Source organism: Micromys minutus (assembly GCF_963924665.1).
Source record: "Micromys minutus genome assembly, chromosome: 16".
NCBI lineage: Eukaryota > Metazoa > Chordata > Mammalia > Rodentia > Muridae > Micromys > Micromys minutus.
Window position 1 is genome coordinate 35,863,835 of NC_137985.1, and position 16,144 is coordinate 35,879,978.

Sequence of the window (16,144 nt, forward strand, 5' to 3'; positions counted from 1 at the left end):
TAAGGGCCCCAGGCATTTCAAGGTATTTCCTGATTTGTTTGGGGGGTTTTTGTTTTGTTTGTTTGCATTTAAAAAGTTGGGTTGGTGGACTTTTATCCAAGGCTCTTTACGCTCCGGGAGACCACCAAATACCAAATGGGGGGGGGGGCAGAGTCAGCACCTGAAACCTTGTGTATCTGCAACTCCAAAACCTAAAATTAAAAAAGAAAGGAAGAGGTGTCAGACTTCCATCCCCAACCACACTCTTCCCAAAGCGAAACAGAAGCCAGAAGAGACAGAAGAAAAACAGGAGAGGAAAGAAAAGGACATTAACAAAAATATACAAATTCAGAAAGAAAAAAAAAAACTTCCCTGTTGAGTTTAATTTTTTTTTTTTCCTGTAAGAACTAGACCCAGGGTACAATGGCCCCTTCAGCTGATGACATCATCAATTTCTTGGACTGCTCTCTCAGCAGGGCCCCACTACCCAGAATCCATGTTATTTGAGTGTGAGGGAAAGGCCCTCTGTGAGGAGATGGGTCCGTGTGCCCAGGAGGGACAACATCTCTGTCACGCAGGTGCAAAGTCTCTCGGATAGGGCAGGATCCGCCCCCTGCTGGGGCATCAGGCTTTGTAAAGTCATTGGATCTTGAATCCGGAGAGAAGAAAGTTGTAACGTTAGCTCTCCCGCCTCCCCGCCTGGCTCCACAGTCCTTCGCCGCCCCTACTCGGGCTCGCTGCTGTTGGTGGTCTTGTCCCACTCCAGACTCTCCTCGCTGCGAGCTGGCGACGGCCGTGCCCGTAGACCCTGGAAGCGGCGGCATTCCGGGCACACGCGGATGTGCGTGCAGCCTCGGGCCACCAGGGCGGCTTCCTGAGCCAGTCTCTGCGCCAGCTGGTCTGGCTCCCCGGCGCCACAAAGCTTGCCATTGCTGAGCGTCATTGTGCCCCTGGGCCGGCGCTCCTCCGGGACCGGGGGCTGGGGTGGCAGGCCTCCAGAGCGCCGCCTCCGGGGATGGATATTGTCCTGGCACAGGATGATGTTGCGCAGCTCTGTCACCATCTCCTGACACACAGACACCTGGGGGAGACAGGAGAGGTCACAGAGAGCCACTCAGAACCATTCTCATGAGTCTCCTTGTATCTGTAGGCATGGAATGAGGGGACGGCCCCTCATCTCAAGTGGAAAGATAAAATGAAGGCTTCACTCTCACTCCTACTTAAGGCTCAAAAGTCCACCCCCACCCCACCCCTCAGCAGCCTTCATTCAACAGCCCTGCAGGATGACTCCTGATCTCTGACCACCTCCAAAGAGCAAAATTAGCATCTTGGGAAAGACAGGGTGCCATTTTGGCACATTCCCACTAACACCACTTCCTCCGATTTTGCTTAGCTTCTACCACTGAGAATTTCATCCGTTGACCTCAGGTAAATTTGGATCTTGAAACCTACTTAAAACAAACACTCTTTCCAACACTATGATTTGCTCATGAACATTTTTGTCTTTCATCCAGATTCTTGTGCCTTTTACCCATTATGCCCGATTGAGTTGTCTGAGCTGGAAAGGAACATTCTGGAAACAATGGGAGGAAGCAGCCTCCTATTCTTCCTTATTCTCTCTTTTATCTCCACCAACAGTTCTACCATGGCCAAAGCCATCACAAGCCTTGACTTCCTCATTACTGTCCTGAATGGAGTTACCAACGGTTGGAGATGATGCATCCTGAAAACCACTCTACGGCCCCCTAAGAGAAAATGCTTGGCTCCAGTTCTGTCTCAAAATGCAGATTATTCCAGATTTTAGAAAAGGCATTATAATGCACAAAGAATGTATTATTATGTTTAACACCCTGTGGGTCTAGGACAAACTTTATTTGAGCACATTGCTATTTCTACAGCAAGATGTTTGTGTGTTCACAATGATTGCAACAGAAATCGTACACATTAATTAGGCTTTGTGGAAGAATGTACTTGTATCAAACTTACAAAGGGCTTGGGACAGTCTAGCTTTTGGGGTAACCAAGAGATAAAGAATTATAAATGTGTGTTACTATTGTTGCTATTACTAATATTATAATAATACTATAACATTAACTTTGAGATATGTAGGTCAGATCCCAGGGAAAAAATATAGATGATGAAGCACAGATTAATGAGTGTCCCATTGAGAATTAGAACTTAAGCCTGTCTAACTCAGAATGGAAGCATATGTGGCTGAGTTCTTATCTCTGAGGTCACTCCTGGAACACAATGGCAGAAGAAGCCTCTTTCTTGTTCTATCTATGGGGCAAACACTGTACCATAGCCACACAGCCAGTACCACCTTCTCTTCGTCTTAGCCATCCGAGTGTTCTAGGAGTCGTTGAGTTTCAATGTGAGCCCAGATTCTGCCTAAGCTCTATGGAGAAACAGCCGTGCAAAGGATGATGCAGGTGTCACCTCAGAGAAGATGGCCGAAAAAGCTCTCAGCCCTGATTCTAGTCACATCACTGTCACTAACAGAGACTCTCGGCAAATCACTCAACCCCTGTGCTTCTAATAATTACTATGGCAACAACCCTCTTGCCACCTGCTTAATTCATTACATGTGACTAGAACATGACAACATTCATTTACCATCTAGAGTGGGTCAAACACTGATCTGCCACGGAAATACAGGGATAACAAGCAGTTCTTACATCCGAGTGCCTCCAGGTCTAGAGCCATTGTGGCGTGACGGCATATGAACACTTTGTGTTAGGGTTACATTGGTGCTCTGGTGTCAGAAAGAGGGTTGGTTCTGCTGGTCTAGAGTGAAAGGTAGGAGAAGAAATGGGGAAGGTTTCATAGGGAATGAAAGACACCCAATCAGGTCCATATGGAATACATAAGCGTCAGCAGAATTTAAGTTATGGACAAAGGGAGAGGGGACTTGAACTGGAAGCAGACATACCAGGGGGTCCATGAGCTCAGATGCTGAGCAAGGAAAAGGACAAGAGAGTCTGAGAATGACACGTTCCCTCTGGTTTGCTCTTTGCTGAAGGGGTCTGACCATGGGGCAAAGGCCCTTCATAGCAGGAGTGGAGAGAAGCCAGGCTGGAAAAGGGTCAAGGGCAGAGAGGGGGACAAGGAAGTAAGAAGTAATTCTGTAATCAAATGTCCTTAGCTCAGGAGAAGGATGGTGTAAGACAAGGCGATGGTGACATTGCTACTCCTTAAAAGGAGCAACTAGGGTACACTTGTGGGTTTTGGAGGGAGGGTCAACAGTCTTAGAGATGAGGAGTGGTAGGATCAGGTACAGGTACTGCGGGTGTAGGACCCCCAGCTATAACAGCATCAGCAACTGGCCTGATGCACACTTTTTAGGTGTTTAGACAGGAGCTGGCTAATCTTCATTCCTTGGGGGAAGTGGGTCACAGAATCAAGCTCTCTTGATGCAGAGCAGAGGGCAGAAGAACAAGCAGAGCACAGACAGCCAAGAGACTGGCAGGCAGTGATATTGTGTCCAAGTCTCCTAGGAGGTGACATCCCATAGATTTCCAGGGTGTTGTCCGTACAGTCGGGAGATATTTCCTCGGCAAAAGTTAAAGGAGGGGGCTTAAGGAATATCCAGAGCAGAGCTGATAGGCTAAGGCTTTGTTTTTAAAAGAAGTCTCATAATGCATGCCACATACAAGGATTGGTGCATCTTCTCTAGGGAGGGAGGGAGGGAGGGAGGGAGGGAGGGAGGGAGGGAGGACCAATGGAAGAAAGCATTGATTCTTCTCACACTTTCCTCAGATGCAAAGTAGATATTAACCTGGTCTTTAAGCCTCAGTGAGAGAATTAAATTTATTAAAAATCTCTAAGATGGAAAATGAAACTCTTGGTTCCTCAAGTTGGGATATCTCTGACGATTTTTGCACATATGGTAAAAACACAGTCAAGATGGAAGGTCTGAGGCCATACTTTACATGAGAAACCTGGTACTTTCTGATACACACTCCCATGATACTCTACTAAGGTCTGTTGTTCATAAAACATCTTTCCTCGATATTAGCTTGATGGCCGTGTCCAAGGAGAATCTGGAGTCCTTTCTGTGGTTACACAATCAATAGGTAACAGTGTATACTCATATCTTTTACTCTGGGGACTAATATTTTTTCTCACTATACCATCCTGTGTACCCTCTGGGAGCATCCCACAGGTCCTGTTTGAAATGCTTGCAGAAGCTCGCGAGTTTCACACTGCTGGGGCCAGTATGCCATTGGAAGTCTTTGGAGGCTTACCTCTGATGCTTCTGAGTGTCTGAGAGTCCATAAAAACTCCAGCATAGCCATAAAAATGGCCACTATTAAGCCACAAATAAGAACCACAAAGATTCCACCAATATTCTCCATTCCCAGGCCTAGAAGAGAGCAGTGAGAAGTAGCCATTACTTTGAGGGAGGGGACAACACACAACCAGAGACGGTCACCCATACTCACTCCTGGAAGAGAGTAAATCCATCCTTTGAAAGAGAAGCAGGTTGGTTGCAGTAAATTGGGGTAGGGAGATCTGGCTGTGAATGGAGGGGGTTTGAGAAACCACAAAACAGTCCTGGCCTGGGATCTGGGGACTGTCTTAACGGAGGGGTGTAGGCCCAATCTGATTTGGCACCAAAATACCTTAAGCTCTAAAACTTCTAGCTGATCTTCTTAACAGTGTGTTTTGGGATATAAGGAGATAAAAAGAATCATGTTCACTAGAGCCAGCATATTATAGGTTGGCGACCCTTACTCCAAAACTCTGAAACCTGAACCTTTTGAGCATATGCTTAAATAATTTTAGATTTCAGAGAAGTTTAGATGTTAGATTTCCAGGTCAGAGGATGCCTGGCCAGTCTCTACTCCAAAATCTCAAATCTTTAAACTGTGAAATAATTCTAGAGTTGGACATTTGGAAACAGGACTAACAAGTTATTAAACTTATTTGGAAAGTAAGGCTTTTTTTTTTTTTTTTTTTTTTTACCTCCACTGGACTAGTACACCCCAAACTTGACTGTTATTAGAAACTCCTGGAGTCCTTGACATAGAGATCTCTAGCCTTTCCCTAAGATCTACTGAATCAGTACTTCAGAAGATAGATTCTGTATTGTATTATCATTTCTTACATCTATTTATTGTGTGTCAGTGTGTGCAGTCATAGACTCACACATAGGTGCCACACATAGGTTCCACATATATGGAATTCAGAGGACAACCTTCAGGAGTAGGTCCTCTTCCTGTGCTGTGGAGGCTCTGAGACTCAAATGAAGGTCATCATACTACTCAAATGGCAGTAGTCACCCTCACCTACTGAGCCAGCTCACTGGCTCCAGAACTCTGCATCTGAAATAAGCTTTTCAAGTGATTTTTCCCCCAGTTAGACAGGCCTACAACCATTTCAATTTGTTATTTCTGGGAGTGTGGTGGTTTGGATGTACTTGGCCCTATTAGGGTAAGTGGCACTATTAGGAGATTGGAATAGATGTGGGCAGGTTGGAGGAAGTGTATTACTATGTAGGTGAGCTTTGAGGTCTCCTAGTGCCCAAGCTCCACGCAGTAAGGAAGATAGTCTCCACCTGGCTGGCTTTGGATCACGGTGTAGAACTCTTGGCTCCTCTAACACTAAGTCTACCTGTAGGATGCCATGCTTCCCACTATGATGATAATGGACTGAACCTCTGAACCTATAAGCCAGACCCAACCCCAATGAAATGTTTTCTTTGTAAGAGTTGCCTTGGTCACGGTGTCTCTTCATAGCAATGAAACCCTAACTAAGACAGGAAGTGTTTATGCATTTTTAAGTTCTTTAAAGTTGGGCCATAACTTCATTGCTTAGTAAGATATCTAAAGATATCTTGATACATATTTGTGGAATGATAGCGGCCATTTCGTTTGCAGCTTGGTGAGTTTAGCCACACAACTTGATGGTTTCTTTGCCTGTGGAGAAACTAAACTTAGACAAGTGTCAGAAACACGTGAGATGTTTGGTTGGATGGAGACTACAACAAGAGATCAAAAGCCTCTTCTAAGAAATTGGTGACTGAAAGGCTTAAGTCCTATTCTGTTGAGAATTATTTCAACTCTGATCTCTAGTTAAGTTGTCATGGGGTTATGCTGCAGTAGGGAAGAGCTAGTTAGAAAGGAAGGGGAATTGGAGGCTACCTGGCCATTTCAAGATACCTTGGGTTTCTCATCACCAAGAACCCAATGGGTGTCTGTTCTTTTCTTTTTTCTTTTTTTAAACAACACTGGCATCTCCTGCCCAGATGATGGTCTGCTTCCAGTGGACCTGAGGCTTCACACAAGCTATAATTTTAGCAGACTATGCACTCTGGACTGCAGAATCATGTGGTTAGCATTTCCAAATCTATACCAATCAATGCAGGGGCCTTTATCTCAATTAATTCAAGGCAAGGATCTTAAAACTAGGGGAGGAAACTACCTTGGGTTCATTTAAAACCAACCTCTCTCACCTGGGCCACTGGGCACAGAAGACATTTGAGTATAGCAATATTAGGATCCATGTGGATTGGGGGATGAGACATAAGGAGTCTCATAAGAAAGAAGGAATATGCCCAAGGGTCTGACTGAGGTTTGAAGGCTGGTGCTCCAGCTCATGGATAAGGAGTGGTAATAAGGAGGCCATTGTTATATCCCATGGCCCCTCAAAGCACTCCCTTCTCCAACCAGCCCAGTCAAGACTCTGGTGATAGTAAGGATGCCCAGGTAAAGCGAGTCCTTGGGTCAGGTTGGGACACTCCAAGATAACCCCATCACTTGAAGATAGATCTATCCCAAATGGAGAAGGCTATACCTCTTTCACCTCCTGTTTCTGGAAGAAAGTTGCTTCTCCTCTCTGGGCCTGTCACTTGTGTCCTGCTTGCCTTCTCTACTTCCCCAGCAGGTCCCTGAACCTCCCCATCTTCCCCTCTCTGCTGCCTCTCTTCAGTTCATGTCTTTCCCTTCTCAGATCCTCGACTGCTCCAATTTCATCCATGCAATTTCCCTCCTCACTCTTCTTTATCACTGTGAACCTTTGGACAGAGCTGTCAACATCAGCATCACTTTAAGACACTCTAAAACACATACATTTTGGGACTCCATATCATAAAAGTAGGTAGAAGAAAAATGCAACCAACATCTTACAACCAAATGCATTTAAAAGTTTTTTTTTTTTTCTTTTTTACTTCTGGTTTTACAGAGAAGAAAGAAAGAGTTAACTGGAAATTGGCTGTGATTTCTCAGCTTTCACTGCATAGAAGGGAATGTTTGTAAAATGAGAAAATCTAACCCCAAAATTGTGTCTAAATGAGATGCAGTTTTATGAATATTAAATTTAAAAATTAATGAAGTTGGAACAATGTTCCATTTTGGAGATATTTAATTAAACATGTCTTAATTTAATTTTGCAAGTTTTCTTTGTGCATTGGGAAGCCAATATTTTTCTTTTCAGACCTTAAACATAATTTTGAACACCTGAGAAGCTTTTAGGCCCTGAAGGAGAAAATGAATTTACTAATAAGGATTTACTTCTTCAGGTCCTAGTTAGTCCTTATATGCTGGTGGCACACACTGCCCTTGCATGTGATAGTGGCTTGCTCCTCTGAGATCACTGCCCATGTTTTGTTTTTTCAGCTCAGGGACGTTTCCCAGATGTGATCTTACACAGCCCTGCTTAGCACCGGATGCTGTCAATCTCAGCCCCTTTCTTGGCTCTTTATAAATCCACTGCTGCTGGCTTGATCTTGATCTCCTTCTCTCTATTCATCCCATTATCTTCCTGCTTCAAGTCTTCCCCAACGCTTGCCTGGACCTACTGCATCAACTTCAAAATGATGTCTCTGCACGTAGCCATTTTCTGTTCAACTCGGCCCTCCATAAAACTGAGCTTTTCAGAATGTAAGGCCTGTGACGTCATCGCTAGCGACACTGAACTGTTTGCATTTCCCAGCATGCCCTGGTGCTCCTGCCTGTGCCCTTTGACTCCTTTCAATGACTTCTGTGGCTTTGGGTCTGAAATATTACCCACAGGCTCGTGCATTTGAGCTCTTGGTCTCCAGCCAGTGGCATCATTTGCAAAAGGTTGGGATGCAGGGCGTAGCAGGCAGAAATGGGTCACTAGCAGACTAGGCCCCCTCTGGTTCTGACTAGCCTCTTGATGCTTCCTGGTGGGCCACCATGTGAATGTGTACCTCTTTAAATAGCTTAAAGCAGCAGTTCTGAACCTGTGAGCCATAACCTGGTTGACAAACCCCTATCTCCAAAAACATTGACATTACAATTCATAACAGAAGCGAAGTTACAGTTATGAGGCAGCAATGAAAATAGTTTCATGGTTGGGGGTCAGCACAGCATGCGGAACTGTATTAGAGGGTTACAGCATTAGGAAGACCGAGAAGCACTGTTTTAAAGCTTCAGCGGACCGAAATGTCCCTTCGCCTTCCCTCCACAGGGCGTCTGAATTTCTTGGAAACTGAAAATCAAATTAAAATCTTCCTCCCCACAGATGTGTCTGTCAGGTTATCTGCTAATAGATGGCAAAAAAATAACTCATCCAGGATTTCTACGAACACACACACACACACACACACACACACACACACACACTCACACCTGGCTAACCTCATGTATTATTTGCCACCTTATCTCAGTGACTTCTCTGATCATAGACAACTCGCTCAGCTCAGCTGCTTTTGTACCTCACTAATAACACAGTGTGCTTCATTCTAATTGTGTGAATACAACAACGTTTATGAACCTAGATTTGGGAAGAACCAGGACTTAGGTAACCTCTACCCCACAAGCATAGGCACATAGCAGGTGCTCTAGATAATAATAATAATAATAATAAAAAGACAAGAGAGTTGGCTGAGCAGTTGAAGCTCTTTGCTGTATGAGTAGGAAGGACTGAGTCCAGATACAAAGAATCCTACATCATTGACCCATGAATGTGGTCGCTTGCCTCTAACTCCAACCTTGAAAAGAACAAGCTGCCCAGCCTGGCTGGCAGTACCAGTAATCGTTGGGTTTGTTTGAGAGATATAATCTTAAGAAGAAAAGGTAGGAGATGATCAAGGAAGATTCTAGCTTAGTCTTGGAGTTTCCACATACACAAACAGGCAGGCACTCATGTACCTGTGCTCATGCGAACACATGAATACACACACACACACACACACACACACACACAATGAAGAAAAAGGAAAAAGATAACCCATATGTAGAGGCCCACAGTATACAAAACCCTGGATCTGCCTTGTGACCTCATCAAATGCTGTGTGTGGTGGTTATAAACAGCGGCAACTCTTCAGCGAAGGCTCCAGTCAGATAGATGGTCCAGACCTTCTGAAGGCAGCGGAGCACTGACATGGATAATCCATGACATAGATTCCCCATGTTAGATCAGTGGGGGAGGGGAAGAAAGTAACATGGGTCTGTACTAGGATGACTCTGACTCTGACTTGATCTAGACGTGCTTTCAGAAGGAGCCAGGGCTCGGATGCGATGCTGGTAGAGGCCACGAGCCACCAAACGGCCCAGTCCTTCTTCCCCAGCTCTTTAACTTTCACGGCCAACCTGTTAATCATGGGTGTTGGTTTCCAGCATGTCACATCCTGGCTGAGTGGCCTCTTTCCCCTCTTCAGAGTGAGGTTTGTATGTCAGCCCTGCCTTTAGGAAGTTATTGGAAAGTAGAAGCAAGAATAGATTGCTGGCAGGGGTGAGAGCTGAGAAACAGATGGGGCTGGGGAGGGGCGCATTCCGAGAGCTAGGCCGTTCTGTTTAACACTGTCATCAGTCATTCCCCTTGAAGTCTAATGCCTTCCACGGCACATGGCCATTCATCAGTTGGGGCTTGGGAGGGGTTCGCTCCAGCCTGCAAGATCCTGGCCGCCCCTACAGATGCCTTAGCACCTGCAAGAGGGACCAGAAAATCATCTCATCACTGCATCTGCCCCCTTCCGGTACACAGGACAGTGTGCAAGCCACCTAGACAGATGGCTTTAAAACTGGAGTTTCCTCCTGACACCCGGAGCCTGAGCCTCAGCTGGGCTTCAGCAATCAGCACACATTAGCTGAAATAGACTCAGACGCTCCTCGCAAATCCCTGGTTGGTGAAATACCAGCTCTGGTGTCACTCACAGATTGCCCACAAATACAAACACTTGCTCCCAATTGAAAATGCATGATTTTCTTTGTCTCTGGCATGCAGTTGGGGAACAGACATCATCAGGAGATACCGCAGCGGAGAGACTCGAATCCTACTCACCCACCTAATCCTTCTTCCCTTCGGCCTAGCTAAGAATCATTTATTAGATTCCGGTAGACTTAACGCCTAGCCCTTAAAACCAGCACTGAGTTACAAGTAACACTGTATCTGTCTGTACCTTACACAGGGTGCATGCCTTTCTCTTTTGGAACAAGGGTTTGTAGGTGGGTGAGGGGCAGCTACACCACGTGGATATAAAGTACAGATAAGTGTCATGATCTCAATAAGTGACGTCATATGCTCTCTTTGATGCTGGTGAGCAGATCTTTATGGTGCATTTTCCATGATCTGGACGCTGCACTAGGTGCTAAGCTCTGAGCAGTGTCAACCTCTCCAAGAGTATCTGATGCAAACATAGATTCTCGGATCGGTGCGGCTCTCCATCATTTTAGAACCACATCCCCTACAGCCATGTGGACGTATCAGACAGGGCCATCTCCATGGGATTCTATGTTGGAAGCAGCAGCCCCTCCTTTAGTGTGTATAGAATGACCTGCTTGGCCTTCCCAGTGATCATATTTGCATTGCTTGGCACTATGAAGAAGAAAGCTTGCCATTTCTGCTTGCCCTTGCAGCGACATCCTTCACTTAGACCTAGCAGATTCTGGAAAGGCAGTTGGAGAAAAACAAGGGAGAAGGATGGAGACGGGAAGATGCATTTGAGATATCTTGCAATTACAGGAGAGGCACTTCGTCATGTTCCATAATGCAAGCCCAGGCATCCCACTTCCCAAACCGTTCGCAATCTCCTCCAATCATTAGACAGGCTAGAAAAAGAGACCCACTGTTCGCTCTATATAAAAACATTAAAAAGACAGAGAACCCGGGCTGTCCAACTTTTCATCGCTAACGGGTAATTTCTAAATAAACCGGATGGCAACCTTATGTGCTGTAAAAATACGAAAGCTCCCTTTAAGAGTGTTTACTACGAGCAAGGTTCCATGCTAACAGTTTTAACTCTGCCCTTGAAGACTCTTTTAACTTTGACCTTGAAGTTGCCCTTGACAACTTGTGTCTCCATTTTTTTTTTTTTTTCTGGCAAGGCAAAAGCACAGAATTTAAATGCACTGCTCTGGGTTCCACACCCACATCGAGATTAAAAGCAGCCTTCACACTACCCCAGCTCTCCAGTCACTCTGTAATCCCTCCACCAGAGTAGGTGCTCATAGAATTTAACTGGCATCCTGAAAACTGTTTTCATTGCCCACAGCCTCCAAGGTGGCAGGCCTGAGGGATTCTACATGCAGGCTACAAGCTCACTTCAGGAACTCCTTCTCTCTTGCAGAACTCGATGTCAGATGTTTGAAGAGCTTAAACATGGCTCACTTTCCAGGCAGAGGGGAGTATGGTTTTCAGAATGGCTGCCTTTCTTGATTGCAGACTGTCCAGGTCACCATTTATCCCTGTTTCTGGTCCTGCTGTATTTTCTGACAATCCTCTGAGGCTTCTTCTCTGCCTCCCAGTGTTCAGTCTGATTAAGTTGGGGTAGGGAGGGGGTGCTTCCGTGAAGTATCTCTCTGGGTTGCTATCAAACTCCCAAGGAAAGACTGGTTCCCACCTTCAGAGCTTTCCTAAGAAACTAGAGAACGAGGCAGAGCCTCTCTTGGCCCTCTGAGAAGAAAGAGGGAGGGAAGCATCCCCAGAGCCCCCCCCCTTACTACCCACCCCACTCTTGCTAAGATGTCTCATGCTTTCATTCCCACTGCATCAGACAGCAAGCTTCCTGTTACCCAAGGGTTCCAAAAGTCAACGGTGCTGCCTCTTTGCCCTTCTTGAAAGGGGACCCTGATTTTCACAGCCTGATGGAGTATTTGTCTTCCTTTGAAGCCCTGATTATGAGCTCCTGTTTTTCAAGATAAAGGTATTTAATTTCCTTGGAGTTCACCCACCTCCTTTTGTCTAGCAATTGTTCTTCGAAGCCTTTGGTAATCCAATCCCCTTGCATGGGGATGCTGGCATCTGAGAATGGCTAGCAGGATTTTCTTTTTATAGGAGTACAGTGAGAAAATAAACAAATAAAATACATTTTTAAAAAAGAGAAAGAGGAGAAAAAAAAAAAAAAAAAACAAGCAAAATGAAAACAGCTTGGAGTAGAGCCTGGTCTTTTTTGTTTCCAGTCTTCCACGGGATCTGCCATCTTATTCCTCAGTGTTTGCAGGGAGGTAACTGGTTGCCAAGCGTCAGGAGGGGGGCAGAGGAAAGAGGTTATGATGAGAAGGGGGAAGGTTTACAAGATTCAAATAAGGCCCATTAAGAAGGCTCAAGACAGGAGGCATTACCTCAGTGTTAGGATCCTTCTTGGTCTTGGTGTCTGAGCTGTAATGCTGGATTAAAAGTAGGGTAAGCATCAGTTCCCTTTCTTTGAAATTTTGTGCATTTTAATAGGATAACAAAGCAGAAAAGGATTACATTAGGCTCCCGCTCGGTGTCTGGTACATTTTAATTGAGACCAAAGTGCCGGCAATTACTGTCAGTTTCAGAGGGTCTCTGGAAAAAAGACCCCCCCCCATCTCTCTGCTTGTTCCACAGTCCTCTCCTTTCTTTGGGTGCCCGTGAAAGCCAACCGGTGCAAATTATAAACAGAAAAATGACCGGAGAGCTGCTGGGGAAAGCAAATGAAAACTATTTGAGACACGAGGGGAAAAGCTCCCGTGACTCAACTCTTGGTGGCCATTTTAAAGACTTCAAGGAGGAGATCTTTTGGGTCATACTGCTCCCCCATGTCTGAATCCTCTGAGTGGTGAGTTAGAGGCAAAGATCGATACAATGGCTAATTATTGAGAGACAGAAACTCAGGCAAACCCCATATCTTAAACCAGTGCTTCCAGCACGGTCTGTGAGAAGTCATGAGGGGCCTTTGCATGAAGTCAGGAGGCTTGAGCATCTCTGGACAATTTGTCTGGGTTTCAGCCAAGGCAGGAGAGGGGCCACTGCATGAAGCTGGCCCAGGTTGCTACGGCTGAGCAGGCAGCCGACCTTGTGGTTTTCATGGAAATGCTCACAGCCTCCTCTGGATAGCCCTGACCTGGCACCTTGGCGCTTACTACTGTGCTCACCCTTGTGTTCCAAAGGGTGCTACAAAGGCAACTTAGTGTTGGCAGGTCAGTCGGGAGGACCCAAGTATCTCCTGAGGCACAGTAACCAGGGTAGGGTCATTCCACTGGTGGTTTTCCTTTTTGTCTGTCACTTCCTCCCTTTATGCCAGAGAACAGTTGGTTCCCACACACACCACAGAGAGCCCCCCCCCCCGTTCACCCCATTTTGTCTTTCTCTGGGGCCTGACTCCCATCTGTCTCTCTTCCCTCTGCCTCCATCCCTGATGTTCATAAACCTCTGTGGAATGGGGAAGGATTTCTAAAGCCAACCACTGCAGACACTGTTTCACCTTGCTGTGAATAAACTTAACTTCCACCTCAAACCTCAACTTCCACTCCTGTACAAAGCCCACCGACTTCTCAGTAGTGTTTGGTTTAAATTCAGGTAACATTCACGGGGTCTCCTCCGTGTCTTTTTCCCCTTTCGCTGGTGTACCTCTGAATGCAGGATGGGAAGCAACCATTGGGTTTCATAGAAAGTGGATGGGCATCTCCTCTACTCAGATTCCCAATATTCTTGTCCGGGAAAATTTAGGCCTTTCATTTTCTCTGCCCTCTGTCTCCTCCCATGGTGATACCTTGCTGTGGTTTGTCATATAATGCTGGAATTTTCCAAACTCTTGCAAGCCTCAGCTCATTCTGGGAGTGGCACCAGCAGTAGATGTCAGCCTGGCTCAGTCTCCTGGGCAGGGGTAGGCCACACTCCAACATGCCCCGTTTAGGCAGGCCATTCTTTTATCCGCCTTGCAGACTTGGTGGCGTTGAGTCTTTGTTTTGTTTACCCATTAACTTCCATCATCAATGTTATCATTTTCCTTCAGCACGAAACAAGGAAATGTCTGCATTTTGAAACACTTCTCTAGCAGACCCAGAGTCTGAGCCTTCAAAAGCATCATGTCTGCCAATGAGAGTGAACTGTTTAAATGGTGCCTGTCCCAAGGCAATAGCTGCCTTTTGGGATCAGAGATGCTCTCCAAATAATATCTGACACCACGCACAGGAGCGGCTTTTGCTGTTCCACGGCAGCTTGCTCTAGAACCTCCGACATCTACAGGCAGCTTCCTCAAACTGTGTTGAGCCAAGGCTTCAGCTGCCTCACACAGCCCCTGTGCATTGCCCTTCTTAGCTTCTGTATCCTTCCTTGTGCTGCTGATCTGTCTGCGATGCTCTCTTCACACTGTCCTTACCTGCTCAGGATCTGGGCATTTTCAAAATCTATTTTGTTATACCCAGTGTGTCCTGACATTTTGCTCTGCATTTCCCTGGTTTTTTTTTTTTCTTCCAGGGAGGGGGGTGATGTGACTGTCCCATCTGCACTCACTCCAGTCTTTCCCTGTAGTCTGGCCAGTACTGAAGCTGTTTGGTAATCTTTCCTGAAACTCAAGATCTTTCATGGTAAGTCTCTGTTGATTGGATGACTGACCGACTGGCTGACAGTTGGAAATGAGTCCTTTGCAGACAGAGAACAGAAGAGACCATGCTGGGATTCTGAGAGTAGCATGGCCCATGATCCAGAGCAGAGCAATAATGGTTGGGATGTCCTGGACCCTTCCTATGAACAGAACCTAGTACCTCCCAGCTCTGATTTACCTTCCCCGCAAATCTACAGAAATCTACTGGTTTATGTAGTGATCACAAATGCAAGTAAGTTCAGCAGCCTTAGCTGGATTTAAGGATTTGCAATGGGTGAAGCTGGGATTCAAATGAGATCTATCAATGTCTCCTGTTCACTCATGGCCATCTCAATGGGTGGCTCTGACCCTTGTGAAGGGAGAATCCCAAGAAATATATGGCTTTGCGACTTCCTAAAAGGGCAGTATTTCTTTTACATTATTTATAACTAGCCTCCTAGAGCCATATTCCTAAGATCTGGCCTTGCCAGATGGAAGCCTACCTATAAACATTTAGAAACACAGTGGCTCTCAGTGTCTTGTGGGGACAATCACTCATGCCAAGCAGAAAGGCAAGTGCTTGCTCTCCTTCATTCTGTTCCTTTCAAAGGGAGAGCATGCACAGGTAAATCTGTGGCATATTTTAGTGAGTCTACAAGTAGACTGTAAGGTGGCCAGATGATTTATTGTCTAAGTCAGGATATGTTGAGAATATGAGCTATGCATAAACAACCAGCAAGCATTAGTGAGTCTGTGCTAGGTGTGACCAGAGCTCACCTGTGTCTCCAGGGTGTTCAGGGACACTCTGCACTTCTTACTGTCTGTGGCTGCTTTGCGTTCAACCTAATGTAGTGTTCATTCTTTTATTTATCATCCATTTGTCCATCTGTTCATTCATTCGTCCATCTGTCCATCCACCCAACCATTCATCTGCCCAACCATTCATCCACCCAACCTTCCTTTCTTCCTCCCTTTCTTCCTCTTTTCCTTCCTCCCTCTTCCCCCTCCCTCCCTCCCTCCCTCCCTCCTTCCTTCCTTTCAAGGAAATATCCTATGCTGGCCTTGGGAAGACAAACCCCACCCTTATAAAATCTTCACTCTAATAAAAGTGGAAAGTGAACAGATAAAGAAGGGGCCACTGTGGGCCACTGTACAGCCTTGACAGGAAAAGGGTTGAGTAGGAAAGGAAGGAGTCCTCTCCGAGGCAGCCTGGAGAACAAACACCGCAGAGGAATAAACAGTTGCTCTGACTCTAGCGTAGATGCATGATGGGGGAGGCTTGGGGAGTAACAGAAATAAAGGAGAGAGTTGAAGGGGGCAGAGATCACTTTGGGCCTTGAGGCTCCAGGGAACCTGAAACTTATTCTGAGTGGGATAGGAAGCTGCTGAAGGGCTCATGAGAGGGATGCTGTGGTCTAATTTGCATCT

The 16,144-nt window shown here is 45.9% G+C and overlaps 1 protein-coding gene across 1 annotated transcript in view; it reads right to left on the reverse strand.

Moving 5' to 3' along the window:
• Positions 1-703: 703 nt before the first annotated feature.
• Positions 704-16,144, reverse strand: part of GRIK4 (glutamate ionotropic receptor kainate type subunit 4) — a gene marked incomplete at both ends in the record, with an annotated part of 286,472 nt that continues 271,031 nt past the window's right edge. The window contains 2 exons of the mRNA XM_080929959.1: positions 704-1,060; positions 4,227-4,345. Of these exons, the coding sequence (XP_080786085.1) occupies positions 704-1,060; positions 4,227-4,345 (476 nt within the window). The remainder of the gene's footprint in view (positions 1,061-4,226; positions 4,346-16,144) is intronic.